The 15,976-nt window shown below is 45.3% G+C and overlaps 4 protein-coding genes across 4 annotated transcripts; 1 reads left to right on the top strand and 3 right to left on the bottom strand.

The window, feature by feature from the left end:
* Positions 1 to 1,976: 1,976 nt before the first annotated feature.
* Positions 1,977 to 3,449, bottom strand: V1508DRAFT_455731 (uncharacterized protein; the record flags this gene model as incomplete). The annotated part of the gene is made up of 7 exons (XM_066942625.1): positions 1,977 to 2,213; positions 2,311 to 2,411; positions 2,475 to 2,684; positions 2,708 to 2,884; positions 2,914 to 3,165; positions 3,238 to 3,269; positions 3,325 to 3,449. The coding sequence occupies 7 exons, from the start codon at positions 3,447 to 3,449 to the stop codon at positions 1,977 to 1,979; spliced, it is 1,134 nt and encodes a 377-aa protein (XP_066795958.1).
* Positions 3,450 to 5,138: 1,689 nt separating this feature from the next.
* V1508DRAFT_447361 (Ion transport protein-domain-containing protein) lies at positions 5,139 to 11,091 on the top strand (the record flags this gene model as incomplete). Its single annotated transcript, XM_066942448.1, has 19 exons — positions 5,139 to 5,350; positions 5,405 to 6,064; positions 6,111 to 6,446; positions 6,498 to 6,554; positions 6,651 to 6,684; positions 6,733 to 6,797; positions 6,855 to 7,018; positions 7,076 to 7,338; positions 7,391 to 7,831; positions 7,886 to 8,532; positions 8,588 to 8,723; positions 8,778 to 8,903; positions 8,956 to 9,327; positions 9,379 to 9,664; positions 9,715 to 9,941; positions 9,991 to 10,226; positions 10,278 to 10,400; positions 10,453 to 10,678; positions 10,729 to 11,091. The coding sequence occupies 19 exons, from the start codon at positions 5,139 to 5,141 to the stop codon at positions 11,089 to 11,091; spliced, it is 4,974 nt and encodes a 1,657-aa protein (XP_066795957.1).
* A 677-nt stretch (positions 11,092 to 11,768) lies between these two features.
* On the bottom strand, positions 11,769 to 13,986 carry V1508DRAFT_121010 (uncharacterized protein). Its single transcript, XM_066935923.1, has 2 exons — positions 13,386 to 13,986; positions 11,769 to 13,308 (listed from the first exon to the last, which is right to left on the bottom strand). Exons 1-2 carry the CDS (start codon positions 13,679 to 13,681, stop codon positions 12,141 to 12,143), a joined length of 1,464 nt encoding a protein of 487 aa, XP_066795956.1. The 5' UTR covers positions 13,682 to 13,986; the 3' UTR covers positions 11,769 to 12,140.
* A 305-nt stretch (positions 13,987 to 14,291) lies between these two features.
* On the bottom strand, positions 14,292 to 15,673 carry V1508DRAFT_354437 (regulator of chromosome condensation 1/beta-lactamase-inhibitor protein II; the record flags this gene model as incomplete). The annotated part of the gene is made up of 3 exons (XM_066936914.1): positions 14,292 to 14,671; positions 14,721 to 15,584; positions 15,634 to 15,673. 3 exons carry the CDS (start codon positions 15,671 to 15,673, stop codon positions 14,292 to 14,294), a joined length of 1,284 nt encoding a protein of 427 aa, XP_066795955.1.
* Positions 15,674 to 15,976: the final 303 nt, after the last annotated feature.

Below are 15,976 nucleotides of genomic sequence, written 5' to 3'. Positions count from 1 at the left end.
CGAATTTATCGTCTGGAGTACTAGGGGCTTTCAACCCAAAAATCAGTTTTGCTGATTATTGATTTTTTACCAGGGTTAGGGTTATATATTAATTACTTATAATCGGCTCGACGGGCTGAAACTCCAGTCTGATTCTCACTTCTCATTATTGTTAACGCCAAAAGTAAACAACGCGTACCCTGTAAACGCGTCGTTAATACGTGCTCGTCCAATTTAGAGTACTGCACAAAAAAAGCTGACATAGTCTGCACGTCGGCTTTAGCCTGTTCAATGGCCATCCTATCTACTCGCACTCTCCTGGTTCGAGCTCTACATAGGGTCCTTACGACAAGTACTTGTGCTTTGGCAAGACAGATAAACGGTGACCATTAAGACACAGTTGATGGGCTATTTATGTTGTGTCCTTCCAATTTCAATTTCAAATTACCATGAATTTGACTGTTACTAAATATATGCCTTAGTTGGTTATGAATTAACCTTGCTGGAAATGAGTGTTCAATGGCTCACACTCCTGTGGGCTTGTCTGCACTCCTGATGGAAGAAGAATAGAATATGTTGTGGGATTGCCGGGCTTTCGGCCTGACAGCTGGTAGCAGATGAGGTTGTTTCAAATGCGAAATAATCTACTCCAAGATAATGAGATGTGCTGGGCAGACTCGGGCTATCCTCTGTACAAATGGCTGGTCACGCCCTTCAAGTCACCAGAGAAGGACTCTCCTCAAAATGCATATTTTAACCTTGTCTTGTCCCCGATTCGCATATGTTCTGAACATTGCAATGGTTACCTTAAAGGAAGGTTCCAGAGCCTTAAGGAATTGCGCACACTTATCAATAATGCGAAGTCCCTCAGATATGCTTCATCCTGGATTCGTGCATGCATCATCCTCCACAACTTTGCTCTCATCCACGAGGATTCTCTTGGCCTTGACAGAGACGATTTTCTTATGTCCGGGAGATCCCAACAAATCGAGGAAGGTGGGGCGCCAGAAATGGAAGTGAGGGACGAAGATGCAGCTATCATAAGCACTCAAGAACGTACACAAGAGCTCAAGGAAGGAAAGGAAATGCGGAATAGACTAAAGGAAGCTATCCTACGGGTGCAGAGTATAACAGTTGGACAGGAAAATATTTAATCAGATTACATTACGTGTAAAGCGAAATACAAAACTGTATCAGAAAGAAAGACCGTCGGCAAACTGGAGCTATTTATGTTCCTTTCTCTGCGCTGCTAAAAGTGCCAGCTCAAGTCGGAGAACTTCTGCCCTCTTCTCTGCCAACGGGAGCTCTTTGTCTTTCAATACACCTTCAGCCTCTAGCTTCATAATTTCAGCCTCTACCTTCTTGACATCCACAAGTTTTGTTATTGCAGCACCCTGGGCAGTGACTGCTGGGTGCATAATATCCTTCAAGGATGACATGATGCTGCCCGTCAACACTTGCTCTTTCTTCTAACTGTTGTCAACCTTTTTCTTGGCCAACAACGGACATACCAAGTGTTGCCATGGCTTCCAAAACAACAGTATCACGGTTGTTAATAAGTTGAACGAGCTCAAAATAATAGGGGCACAATTTTTTTTTCGACTGCAAATTGGAGAGTTAAAAATGAAAGGACAGTTACAAACCCATTGATTTTTGTCTGAATGATGAGCTCGTCGTGTTGATTTATCACGTAGTCATCAACGATGTCTGCACACTTTCACCATAAATGGACGAAATCCTCGTATAAACTTGGTTTCTCGCGTCCTCCATCAACCTGTAAATACAGGTGAAGCCGAGAGTGAACTAAACCGGTCCAAATGATGTAACAAGGTAAATCAAGCCTCGGTCTAGTCAAATGGGAGGCGTAATCCTTCTTCCTTTCCAAGCGCATTGTAGTGCGCGAAATCGGTATAGTATTCGATCCCGGCCTGCCGCAAAAGAGGCGATCTCCCATCGAGACCCTACATTGCCGAAGCTAGGTCGATACCAATTGAGTATCAGAAGAGTTTCGGCTGATCAATAGAGCTGCAGTATTCAAGCATCTCTTTGATCGAGGATGCATGAATGTCTTCGTAGTTCTGACACAGGATATTCTCCGGCGCGTTTGCTTTATCGACGACAACTTTAGCCAATAGAAATTGCCTCAGGAGATGACGCTTAGTCATAGTACGAAGATCTCGCGCCTGACCAGCCGTGCATTGTTTGGTCTCTCCTTTTGACAGTATCCCCTCCGTCTCGTCACACAAAAGTGCAGATCACGAGGGAGAGCTGCCTTTGTCGTGGACTTCCTTGCAATATCAATTGATTCAGCACCCCTGGCTTTCACTTTACCTGTGATATGTGATCGATTGCGCGCAGGCTGTGCCACAAACAAAGGTGGTGATTATGTGCACTGCTGCTTCTCCCAAAGGCGAGACTGGCCACTGTTACCTCTGTCACAACATGGATTAGGAATCTGAAGTATTATCAGTGTAAAATTAGCATAAAGTTAATACCTGCAAAATCTTTGTCGGTGTGGACAACATTTGGCTTCAAGCCTGCATTCGCAATGCCATGAACCACTCCGTTAACCGCGATCCCCTCTTGCCATCTGCTTGGACACCGGGCCAGTAAAATGTACGATAACGGTAGGGATACTAGGGATACTAGATTATACTCAGGGAGAACACAGTAGAGATCAAATCCGTGCTTGTTTGTGCTGTGTGCTAAATGTAGAGTCGACGAAGACTTCCGTCATTTTGGTGCTGTCGAAGGTCGAACTTCTGGCGATCCCTGAAACAAGATGTAACAATGGCCAAGGAAATCCCAGGCTCTTGAAGTCCTTGAATCAATTCATAGCCGTCTTGCTCTGCCACTAGAAGCTGAGCGGATCTGAAATCATCCGCAGCGTCCCTTTGCCATTCGCCTGGTCAGGGAAAGCCAGAAGTTGTAGACCTCCTGCCTTGTGAGTGATGATTTGCACTTCACTATGCTCGAAATCTTTGTTGGTCATTTGGATCAAATTTTGATAAATTTGACGTGGAGAAAGCCGTTTATGTGCTCTGATGTAGTCTTGCATGTCCTGGGTCATGTGGAACATCTGCGATTCAGTATGGCCAACGTGTTCGTAGATTATCGTTGCGGATTCATTAGCCTTAGAAAAGTTTGTGTGAAGTTCGCCGTGACATTCAAAGTATTCTTTTTGAGCTAGACAAGATATTAGTTATCTATCATGACCACAGTTGCAAATGTGGAGAGTCGAAAATTAACACGACCTACCTGTATAACGCTTAATGGTAGGGGATCCCGCTCTGTCTTATGTTGAAATGGAGCGAGGGCACCCAAAACTGTACTTTGCGCCTTCACGCTTTCATGAGTTGCCGCTGAAAGTAGTACCCTGCACAATCGAAAATGTTTCCCGAGCAACATTTCTTCTGTAAATCGCGGTCCGCCGTTAGCGCACAATCTACTATCGAGATGTCATCGTCCATTTTTATTCTCATTGTCCTAGGAGCTCACGTGGCTAAAGTCAGATGGCTGAAAACCCTAACCATAGCAGAACAAAAGCAGACTTTAACCGGCTTCCTCTTCTTTCTTTTCGTTGCGACACGCTCCTTATCACCGACGAAATCTAATAATCACTTTCGTCGGACATTATTATGCGTCGTCCCGAATAAATCATTGTGATATTGCCCTTTTCGCTAACAGCGTCTGAAAGTTATTCACAGACGACAGTTTGATAGTAGGGGGGCACACACTAATTTTTCTGAGCATTAGTTTACTTAGGCGTGGGGCGCAGTCTTTCTGATTATGCCATGCTCGATTACGTGTGGCTGAATGTAAAGGATTATATATTGTAATATTATTAGTAGGTAAATTGTGATGGCTGGTGGCACTTTGGTTGAATGGCTGAGCAGCTGAATGATTGGCTGGTTACAATGAAAAATGAACTCAGCGACGTTGCTGGTGTTATTACGGTAATAACTTCTTAGTTGATATTCAGTAGTTAAGTAGTATCAAGTATCAACAATTAGGCATTGGTATTTCACGTCTCTGTTATCAATCTCCTGTAATAAATAATAGCGTACGATTACAAAAATAGCACCAACTGGTAAAGTTGTACAGGCCGTCACGAACATCAAAGCCGTGCGGCTCCTGCGGCGCCATGGAGGACTCCAACCATATCTCCAAACTACTATCCTAAGTAGCAGTAGCTTCGTTAGAACACCTGCACATCCGAAATATTCCTCTGTTAGAACACCTGGGCATGCGATATATACCTCGACGCATCTTCCACTCTGCCTGATATTCAAGGTCAAGTTTCTCAAGAGTTACGGTAGCTTCCAGACAAAACAGAATTAGTATATAAGGCAATCCCACCCCTGCCCCTGAGTGGATGACAGAGCCGGCTCGAAATGTCCAGTTCTCCCCCTTCGGATGACGGTACACCGCTAGAAGATGTCGATATTGGGGATGAAGACATGCCTACAACACTGCGCCCCGCAGCTCATGATTATTCGTTATCCTCCACAACAATGGTATCTGGAAGCTGGCGGCGAAGTCTCACGACCAATCAGCGGACCATCGGTCCGGCTTTGCACACGCCTCTTGATAGAAGAGAGTCCATTCCGATGCGATGGCATACGATTGGTGGTGCACGGCCGTCGTTTTTGGGAGAGGATATGAGATCGAAGGACGCGTCCATCGATGAGATCCGATTTTCGGCGCAGGAGTCAGCTGTCGACCAGATGCGCATGGTGCGCGATGGTCTCAGTGATGTACTTGGAAGCTCTGGAATGGGATCGTGGCTACCAATTAGACAGGTATCGGAACAGCCTGGCAGCGTCAGTCGGCAGAAACCGTACGCCGCCTCAGCCATCGCGGATGGAGACGAGGACACGTTGAGTTTGATGCCGCATATACGGTCGGTACGCTCTGGCAGCACAGGAGCACAAGGACGCAATCGGGATAGTTTGAGTATCAATATCAACGTCGGGCATCTCGGTGATGATCTGACAGCCATTGAGACCGGAACTGTCTATAGCTCAGATTCACCGTCGTCGCCTTCTCAATTGAGTGCAGACGACGCAAGATCAATGGCGCGGAGCTTATCTTCAATAGTGCGTCGAGTTGTTTCTAACGACAGACGACCAAGTCGAGAGGGTAGGCCGTCTGCCGATATGGACACAATATCGCTCGCTACGGATGAAAATTACGCATACTCTCCCGTAGAATCGTTGCATCCGTCCCTAACACTGGATCCTGAGGTAGAAAATACTTTCCTCGCTGTCCCTATAGCCGAGAGCCTTCCGCCACTAGGGGGGAAGTCCTTAGCATTCTTGTCTGGAAATAATCATTACCGGGTACTTCTCTATCAGATTCTCTCCTACCAGTGAGACGAGCCATGTCCTATTATTTCATGACTACGTGTAGTAACAAAGTATAGGGCATTTGATATATTTGCATTCGTCTTGATTCTCATTCAGACTCTGATTCTCACCTATCGAGCAGTTCGTGCACTAGACTCTGATAACTCAAGCTGGGGATATCGTTGGCCAGACTATGCGCTATTGATAGTATTCTGTTGCTACACTATGGAAGTCATTATTAGGATAATAGTATCCGGACTGATTCTCAATCCAGCTACTGATACACAGCAATTCATCTTTGAGGTGCTCAAAATGTTACATTTATCGCGCGACGACAAGAGAGACTTGATCATGATCGATGGTGACCGGTTCCCGACACCGCAGCCCACTTCTGGTTATAGCATAACCAAAGCGAGCAGTATTTTCAAGACAGTCAGGGCTGACAAGGAGCTGATGCTCAACGAGTCGGGACCTATTAGGACAGCTAGGCTTGCGTATCTTCGATCGAGCTGGAACCGACTTGATTTCTCTTGTGTAGTATTTTATTGGATTTATCTGATCCTTGCGACGAGCTCGTCGGATAACAAGAGCACTGCCGTCAATGTGTTTCGCGCGTTGAGCGCGTTGCGCATTTTGAAATGGTTGAAGCTCACAAATGGAACGTCCACGGTGCTAGATAGCATTAAAACTGCCGTACCAGCGTTGGCGAATATTATGACTTTCATCTCTGTGTTTTGGTACGTTTGGCTGTTTACCGTCTTCATAATTACGCTAATGGATTAGGATTTTATTTGCGTTAATCGGCATTCAAGCATTTAGCGGATCGTTTCGTCGTCAATGCGTGTGGGTCGATCCTTACCAGCAGGAAGCAAATTATACCAACGATCTGCAATTTTGCGGCGGCTATCTCGACCCGGTGAATAAAACACATCTGCCATGGGTGAGAGCTAATGGCGAACCTGGCACAGGTGCAGCGAAAGGGTTTATATGTCCGGCATATTCAATGTGCGTGGAACTTGACGAGAATGTATATAACAATACTGTCAGCTTTGATAATATACTCCAGTCGCTTGAGATGGTATTCGTTGTCATGGGAATGAACGGATTTTCGGATCTGATGTGAGTTTTGCAGGCTGCTGCTGCTGGAGCACAGGTTGATCAAGCATCTAGGAATTATACGGCCGACTCTGACCATCTTATTGCTGCACTATGTATGTCTGGAGTAGTGTTATTAACGATATTACAACTAATTATGTTTTAGTCTTCGTCGCTGGGTATGACCGGAATTAATGAATACTTTGGAAACTTGCTGATGGTGGGTAGCGTCGTTATCCTAGCATGGTGGATGTTCAACTTGGTAAGTGTCTAATGCACATGTTTGTTTGACTATAGCTAAGTCAATTAGTTTATTGCTGTTATCTCCACGTCCTTTGCTGTGACACGAGAAATGAAGGAAAGAAGAGGGTCGCCGTATGTTTTTTTAATAAGTCAATTATGCCGTCTTATTGAGGTACTAACTACTCACAGCAAAGGCCAAAAACCGGAAAAGATTGTCTACAGAGATCCAGATACAAAACTAAAGCAGATATACACAAATATCGAGCCAGTGTTCGTGCTTCTGATATTCATAGATTTCATTATCGAATGCTGCAAGTCTAGCACGATGTCCGAGCGACGATCTAATATTATTTGTATGCTGTCATTGGCTTGCAAATGTTTCTCAGTTATGCTAATAACTATCGTTATAGATTTCTCTCAAGTGATTACTTCGACAGTGCTCCTCATGGAAATTTTGTTCCGTTTCGCTGCATCGTTTCCATATTGGCGAGGATTTTTCCTACTTCCGCAGAACACCAAGAACTACATCGATTTGCTATTAGTTATCATCACCTGTGTGATTCTCATTCCTCCGATCAAAGATTCTAGGATAGCCTATCCATGGCTGTCGTTATTTCAAGTGGCTCGTATATATCGGGTGGTAGTAGCCACTAAATTCACAAGACACAATTGGGTGAGCTAATATCCGCAGGTATGATTAGAAGACCGCTAACGAATGCATATAGCTGATAGTTATGGGAAAAGTACGCAATTTAGCGGATTTGGTTGTTTTCTTGTTACTCATGCTCTATATCTGCTCTCTGGTAGCGTCAGAGTTACTTCGAGGAAATATACCAGAAGAGTATCAAGGCCAGTCGGTGACCATCTCATTCTACAACATGGCCAATTCATTTGCGGGTATTTATCAAATAATGACAACAGAGGGATGGGCCAATGTGTTATACACCATCACGGGATCATTATCTGGCACAAGCCTGGCGTGGGTCGGGGCCATTTTTATTTGTGGATGGTTTTTATTTGCAAACAGTGTCGTTGTCAACCTCTTTATTGCGGCGATTCAGGAGAATTTTGATATTTCGGAAGAGGAAAAGAGACTCCGCCAGATTGTCGCCTATTCCGATAACTACAAGCCAACTGAACTTGGCGACGGGTACGCCTTGGTTGTTGTTGGGCGTACTGTAACGTGCTGATGTTTGATTAGACCTACTTCTATGTTCGAGTCAATGGCCGGAGATAGAAGACGACGAAAATCGTCAACTATTCCCATGCAATATGCTGCGCGCGAAATGTTAGGTTCCGGGGAAGTGGTTGCGGATTTTCTTCTTCCGGAGTCAGTCATTATGCCCATTGTCGAAGAAGGATCCATTGTCTCGAAAAGAACAATTTTTTCCTTTGATTATTGGAAGGAGAAATTTACCGTCGAGAGACATAGCAATCCATTTTACTTTCAGCCTAGGTTTAGATTCGACGAAATGAAGGACGTGAATAAGTTTGTCAAGAAGGTTCTACTGATCAAAACCGCGCACAAGAAAGTCCGCGAAAAATATGTCCAAGATCATCCGAATTTTAATCGCGTTCTATTTTGTTTGAGCCCTGAAAGCAGACTTCGGCGATTTTGCCAGACTATCGTGGGACCAACTCATGGAACTAGGTACAATGGTGCCAACAGGAACTTCGGACTGTCACGGATATTTTCCGCGATTATTATGATCTGCGTTATTGGATTGGTGATTATTGCGTGCGTCACTACCCCCTTTTTCCAGAAGTATTATTACCAACGTCATGGCTGTGATTCGGCTGACAACGGTTCATGTGCTTGGAGTTGGATGACATATACTGATATTAGCTTTGCGGCTATCTTCACACTGTAAGCCAAAACTCATGTTCGCAATATCCCCAAGTTGTTACTGACTGTTGCTTAGTGAGGCGGCAATAAAAATCATTGCTGACGGGTTTATATATACGCCAAACGCATATCTATGGTCAACCTGGAATGGAATCGACTTCTTTGTGCTCGTGACATTATGGATTGAGATCATTACGACATTCCTAAACAGAGTAAGGAATAATAAAGTGGCCTCAATATCATGACTTATTAGTGACGATTGACAGGGAATAAATGCACGTTTTCTGCGAGCTTTTAAAGCTTTTCGAGCCCTGAGACTACTCCACGTCAATGATACTGCAAAGGAGACATTCCACAGCATTATAATCGTTGGGCTTGGAAAGATTGTTGGCGTATGTACACTGCCAATATTATGATCAAATCTCACAACTCTAAACTTTATAGGCTGCAATAGTTTCACTGACTCTGTTACTTCCCTTCTCACTCTGGGGCCTCAATATCTTTATGGGGAAATTTGACTCTTGCACTGACAGCAATGTCAATGAGCTTTCAACGTGTACTGGTGAATTTCTTAACTCTGTATACAACTGGAACTTTTGGCTACCTCGGTCGTACAATAACCCAGGATACAGTTTCGACCAATTCTCGCAATCCATATCGATCCTGTTCCAGATCATCTCGCTGGAAGGCTGGAATAATGTGCTGCAGAGTGCTGAAGACGTTGTCGGCGTGGGGCTTAATCAGCAAACTAATAACTCTGTCTACAACGGCATATTCGTGTACCTGTTCAATTTTATCTCCATCGCATTCATCGCAGTATGTTCGTGTATAGTGCGGTTCTCACTTTATAGATGCTAATATGGATAGACCTTGTTCATCACTGTTATCATGCAAAACTATGCGATGAAAACAGGTGTCGGATACCTGACGAGCAAACAACGTGCGTTCCTCGAGATTCAAAAGATTCTCGAGCAAGTGCGGCCGTCGCGAACAGGTCAGAGACCTAAGAATCGGTTCCGCAGGTATTGCTACAATCGCACTGTGGCGCGAGGCGGATCTTGGAATAGATACGTTTCAGTAATTTTATTGATCCAGGTTGTCGTATTGTGCTCGGAATACTATCCATCCCTTGTTAGTTTGGACAGAGTAAGAGGTACGTATGAAACTGACTACGGGGTAAGTTGATTGACTGATGTGATGTAGATTTACTCTACTTGGTTACATCTGCTTTGTTGGTACTGTACGTCATTTGCAGGTTGGTCGGACTGCCGTGGTCTTCGTATCGCCTTCACTACAAAAGAAATGCATGGGATATATTTTGGTTTGCAATCGTTCTTGCTACCTTTACGCTAAGTTTAGTAACAATCAAGGTCCCGGACGATGCGAAATCAGGCACAGTCGGAACAGTCAAGCGGTTACTATTTGTCGCTGTAGGTCTTGTGGCGAGTTATAATCGGACGAATTATTGACCGCTTCCAGGTTACGTTGATGCTTATTCCTAAAAGTGACCGGCTGAGTCGGTTATTTGTCTCCACGTCTGCGAGCTTACCTGCCATTTTAAGCTTACTGTTTACCTGGTTTGTTTTGTTCTTGGTGTATGCCATTGCATTCAACCAGATATTTGGTCTGACAAGGCTTGGCCCCAACGGCTCGAGTAATGTTAACTTTCGGACAATTCCCAAAGCCATGTTGCTTCTCTTTCGAATGAGTTGCGGGTGAGCATTTGTCTGTTCAATTTTGGCTCCCGTCATACTGACTGCTTCCAGCGAAGGATGGAATAGCGTGATGATTGACTATACTATTCAGTCGCCATATTGCATAGACAGCTCCGATTTCTTTAGTTCAGATTGCGGAAGCGTGCCATACGCCTATGTGCTCTTTGTCTCCTGGTACGAATTGTGATACTGATGTGCCGCAGTCACTCTTACTGACACTGAATAGGAATATTGTCAGCATGTACATCTTTGCGAACATGTTCATTTCCTTGATATATGAGAGCTTCAGCTATGTGTACCAGGAGTGCTATATATCCGAATCAAACGGTAGCGCGCAATTTGGACAATTTGTATCCCGAGGCACGATTAGAGCATATAAGGATGCGTGGGATCGGATTGACGAGAACGGGACTGGATATATCCCCAAAAACAAAGTTGGCAAATTACTGCGGGTAGCTTTAATTCGTCGGACATTGAGAGACGAGAATGCTAATAGGTTTAGTCTTTGCCGCATCCGCTAAATATTCAAATTTATGAGTCGCCATATACATATCCAGAGATTCTTGAACGATGTAAAATTTCAGCACGGAGACATAATCATGGACGTTTGGTTGGCGATAATGATATTGATGCTATACCGGTGGTTCTCAGAAGTATTGACACCGACAAAGTAAAGGAGGCAAGGCGACGGTATACGCGGATGTACGAAGAAGTAATGATGCAGGAAGTTGCGGACCATGGTATCCCGTTTTCTGCTCCGTTAACTATCATTCCGTATTATAAGATTGAGAATGCGGAAAATGACGCTGTAACGTATGCTTCCTCTTCGTTCGTTCATTGGTCTTCCAAATGCTTGGAATGTTAATAACTGGAATACAGCCTGGATCAATATATCCTTCGACGAAGTCAACTGAAAGCTGTCGACGCACAAATCAAACGCAAACTGGTACAAAACTTTTGCCGTATGATGTACGCTGCTCCTATTTATTTTGTATCTGTGACTTCTCGACTTTGTGGAACTTGGTTGCTAATAACATGATCCAGATCTGCTAGGACCCGCTTTCTCAGCCAGCGCAACGGATTCGTACGGAGACAACCATCAGCGACTGTTCCGACGATTGTTATTGAACCTGATGTGAATGAAAATTATTATGACGATGAATCAGAGTGATATGGTTTAATGACTTCAGGTGCATTTTGATGTGTACTTTGCGTGATTGTGTATTGCAAGTTGTGGGATTATGCAGCACAATCCTATATAAGGCAACTTGTTGATTACGAATTGATATGGGTATGTGACATTGGTGACCGCAAATTATTCCATATACGGAAGTAGCGAAGTAAGAACCGTTACCAATTACATTACAGAGTCACGAATCAAGTGTGTCAAGCAGGACAAGACATTCAAGATGACAAAGATTGCCGGCAAAGAGGATAGGTGTCTAGAATAGACCCAGCCTCGTCAATCTGAACTTGGGATGTGGCAACTGAATTCCGTCTCGGTTACTTTTATAAACGAATAAAAGAACTGTTCATAAATGTACCCTAAGGCGATAATGACTGATGTATAATGAGATGCGAATCTAGCTACAGACTGTTCCATTCCCGCTCCTCAATAACAAACGCTACAACGATTATCATAACTAAATTCAAATTCCAATCAAATACATAACATTCACGCAGATAAAAAGGACACTAACGCCATCACCTGTAATAGAGGAAACGAAATCAATCATAACGGAAACTAAGACGGCGCAAATGGTAGAATTGCTCCGCATATATCATATCGCAAAGACTTGGTCACCCAAAGACGACATTTTAATACTTCATAACGACATTTTTGATCGTACATAAGTACAAGCATCAAGAAGAACACAAACCTTTATATCAGCCGATATGTTATTCAGAAAGCATTTAATGTCGTTTGAGATCCATTATTCTTTGTCTATCCCGCTCGCGCGATTCAAGAGCCTGCCGTTGACTGTCCGCGTAGGTCGGCAGTTCCTCTTCGGCGCCTGGCTCCATGTCTAAGGGATCATAGTGAACTGGTATTGGCGGAGTTATGTATGATGGTGGAGAAGGGGCCTGGGCGACTGCGGTAGCCTCGGCGGTGCCTAAGTGCCCGTTGGCGCATGAAGGCTCTGGACACGTCGCTGAGGACACACGTAGAGGTGGGGCGAGTAGAGTAGTCAAGATGGAGGTATGTGTGGTACTTGATGGCAATGCAAATTGACGTGGTGAGAGTGAAGATGCCTGGGAAGTAGGAGTTGCCGAATGGTCCTGAGATTCGTTTGCCGGCCGCGATATATTCCGCTGCAGTTGTTCCTGTGGCGATAACGACAATCGAGAATCAGCATTTCTCGCCGGTGATGAGCCTCGCGTTGTAGCAGTCTCATAATGAGGTCTCATTTCTACTACCTCCTGAAGCGGAATGCTAGTCGAGTCCTCATCGACGGTAGCATGGCCCCCAAGTTCACCACCGGCCTGATCGCCTTGCTCGTACCTATCGACCGCCTCCTCAAGATCGCCTTGGCATTTTCGAGCCGTTTGAGGGGAATATCGAATGATACGATCGATAGCCACGTACTGAATCGTCCAAAAAATAAGGGGATAGACGGCTTTCGCCATTAGAATTTCAGCGCCTTGCCCCATATGCCACGTCCAGCCCAGCAAAATCATTGCTAGCAATCCGTCCAAGCTTTTAACTGAATACAACAGGAAGGACGCGAAAAACTTGGTGAAAATATATGCGATACAAAGAAGAAGCGTCTGCTTGACGAACACGCTGATACGAACAGGGTGGCCGTAATTCCCACTCTGGAGACCAACCTTGACAATCTCTTCGTTTAGTACATATCGTGCTCGTCCAAGACTGATTCTGCGAGCAGCAGCATATACGAATTTATGGGCGAAGTAGAGTAAGGGAAGACCGATAAAAGTGTCAAAGAAAAGAGAAACGACGGGGAGACGGCACATTGTCGGATCCGAGTACTCTCGTGAATCCATCGACATGAACAACACAAAGACGAACAAAAAACTGGACACAGCGCTTGCGATGGATTGCCGCAAAAGGTCTAGAATCCTGTTGAAAATTAGAAAGAAATTGCATCGGCATCAAACAGGTAGATGCCTATCGGTAAAGAACCGCGCAGGACGTACCATGTGGCAAGACGGCCTCGTCGACGCTCCACTCTACGGAGCAAGAAGAAGATTCCCAAAGAAAGGACGACGACGGCGAAAGGCACATGTGTGAAATGCTTGTTGAGGGAGTCGCACGGTGGAATCCTCGGGTTTTCATCGAAGAAATGAGGCCGCCCTAGATGATGAGGGAAAATGCCATTTTGATGAGGGAAAGACAAATGTCCGTTCGGCCCAGGAGGAGCGACGCCGTCAAAATGTGGGCGAAGCCGAACGCCGGCCACAGGAGGATCAGACGCAAACACGCCGAACTGCATGGAGCCGCAACAAGCAGAAGTTTTGGCGATATATTGGTGGCCCGGAAGTGTGAGGTGGGGATAATGACAGTGGGAACGGTCGGTGAAGTAGAAACACCGTGAAGGGTTAAGGGGCAGGAGCCGAAAGCCAACTTTGATTTCGTTACCCTTACCCACTGCCACTTAATTTGGTTACTTGCGTGGTGAGATTTGGCGCGCTATACTGGTGCCATAGGCCACTAGCACCTAGGAATCGCCGTTATGGCTTCTGCCATTCCCGAAGCTTGCATGACCGCCGCCATCCCTAAATGGAAGATATAATAAATTTTATACCTTAACAATTATATACAATTTTGAACTGACATCGTATATCGTACCTAATAACTCTTTCAATAAATACTGCGACAATGGAATTGGACATGGGGAAGTCCCGAGTGGTGAGCCTCCTAAGCGATGCTAAAGTTAGGGTCAGGATCTGAACCTTTTTTGCAAGCTTGCCGCCATCCGATCTCACGTTTAGTCACAGATCACAAAATCCAGCTCACGACCAATGTGGCGCAGCGTCAAGCAAGACATCTGATTCCGCCGCCTATATACACTACCAAGGCCCACAATCACCGTAACGAGGTTGCTAACACTTCCAGTACACGACCGATCCATAATTACCACATACAACCGTCTGCTCAACCTTCCTTCCCTTCTTCGTCTTCCCGGCTCCCAAATGCTGCCACTCATTCACGAATTTCTGATTCTCCTCGCCCTGTGGAACTGGCTGCTTCTTTTGCGTCTTCTGAGGTGTAGACAAAAACTGGTTCATGTGGTCTGGCCTAGGCAAATTGCTTCGCTTGCCGTTGCCCAGCTGAAACCAGTCATTACCTCCCCAGATAAATAGCTCACGCTGAACCTTCGAATCTGCGCCCGTAGCATTGTCCAAAACACTGGCAAGATGGCGTTTCCCGATACTGATGTATCGAATAGGAATCTCCTTGTAATTCTTGCTCGTCTCACAATCTACGTCATTAGCATCATAGGCCTCACTCTAGCAAACTGAAACACTCACATTCTTGAATACCACTTAAAGACTTCACGCGAATTGGAACTCCCTGCATGTGCAAGTATCGTCCAGTACCGTGCTGTCCATGCAATCCAGACCCACTAATCCACAGATCTGCAAGACTCCTCTTTCGATTCCGAATAGAAAACAACGTATTATTACCACCAGCGGCAATGTACTCACAGAACACATCAGCGTTGCCCTGGACGTTGTACAGTTTCTCCAGTGGAATAATTCTCGGGATGGGAATAAAGGCGGTGTCGATAGTATAATCCAGCCCTAGCTGACCATGAGAATTCGAGCCGAACGACCACACCTGACCGCGGTCGTCACGTACAACGCTGTGGGATTCGCCAGCAGCAACCTGAACAATTTTCACTCCACGAAGGGTTGCAACTTCATGCAGATGCTCAGGAACAATTGAGCCAGGCTCACCTTCCCCTAGAAGTATAGGAACGCCCAGTTGACCTTCAGTAGAATATACCGGCTTACTACCAGTGATGCAAGTGTAAACTTTGCCACTCGACGTCAATATAACAAGATGATAGTCTCCAGCCACAATCTGCTTGATACTTTCAAAGGTACCCAGCGGCACCTTAATTGTAGTGAACGCGGGTGCCTTCCTATATGGCGTAAATATCGAGTAGTACCATTTCTTGTTTTGTTCCTTCTCCTGCACAGCTTGCATTTCTTTTCTCGAGCCTGGAAGGGAGTATATCTTATCCCCCTTATCGGTCAGAGCGTAAATTCTGTCTTGGCTGATTTGAACGCTGCGAATATTCTTGCTGGAAAGAATAAGTTCGGGAATGTTGGCGGCCGGATCATAGCCATCGCCCCAAGCCAACAAGTCTCCTCGAGCCGTAACGGCAACTGCACAATAGTGTTGGTCACTCCAACTAAACATATATTGCACACATACCTCCAAAGCTGTCGCCAAGAACTAGATCACGTAGTTCCATACCGTCAAAGTACGGAATCTTACGAGGTGTCTTGATCGCTTCGTCCTTAATTCCTGGCGCAACAGCGTGCTTGCCGTTACATCCCCACGCGTACACTGAATATCGACCCATCAGATTTACACTAAATATTTACAAGTATAACATACCGCCGATATTATCCACAGCCTGCTCCGCAATCACAGGCTGATTAATTAAACACCCAGCAACAGCCGTCGCACCGGCAAATGCCAGCACACCCACCGCCACATTCTTCGCGAATCGTGTACTGTCAGCTCTAGCGACAGTTTGCAGTCCACGTCGCCT

This window comes from Lipomyces doorenjongii (assembly GCF_038497915.1).
Source record: "Lipomyces doorenjongii strain NRRL Y-27504 unplaced genomic scaffold V1508scaffold_23, whole genome shotgun sequence".
Classification (NCBI taxonomy): domain Eukaryota; kingdom Fungi; phylum Ascomycota; class Lipomycetes; order Lipomycetales; family Lipomycetaceae; genus Lipomyces; species Lipomyces doorenjongii.
The sequence above is the reverse complement of the archived record's forward strand: the minus strand, read 5'-3'. Positions and strand labels throughout refer to the sequence as shown.

Excerpts from the sequence above, each read along its gene's own strand:
- V1508DRAFT_121010 (XM_066935923.1), bottom strand. The coding sequence starts at position 13,681 with ATGCAGTTCGGCGTGTTTGCGTCTGATCCTCCTGTGGCCGGCGTTCGG. Across the intron at positions 13,309-13,385 it reads CGAGGCCGTCTTGCCACATG|GATTCTAGACCTTTTGCGGC; the intron begins GTACGTCCTGCG and ends AATTTTCAACAG.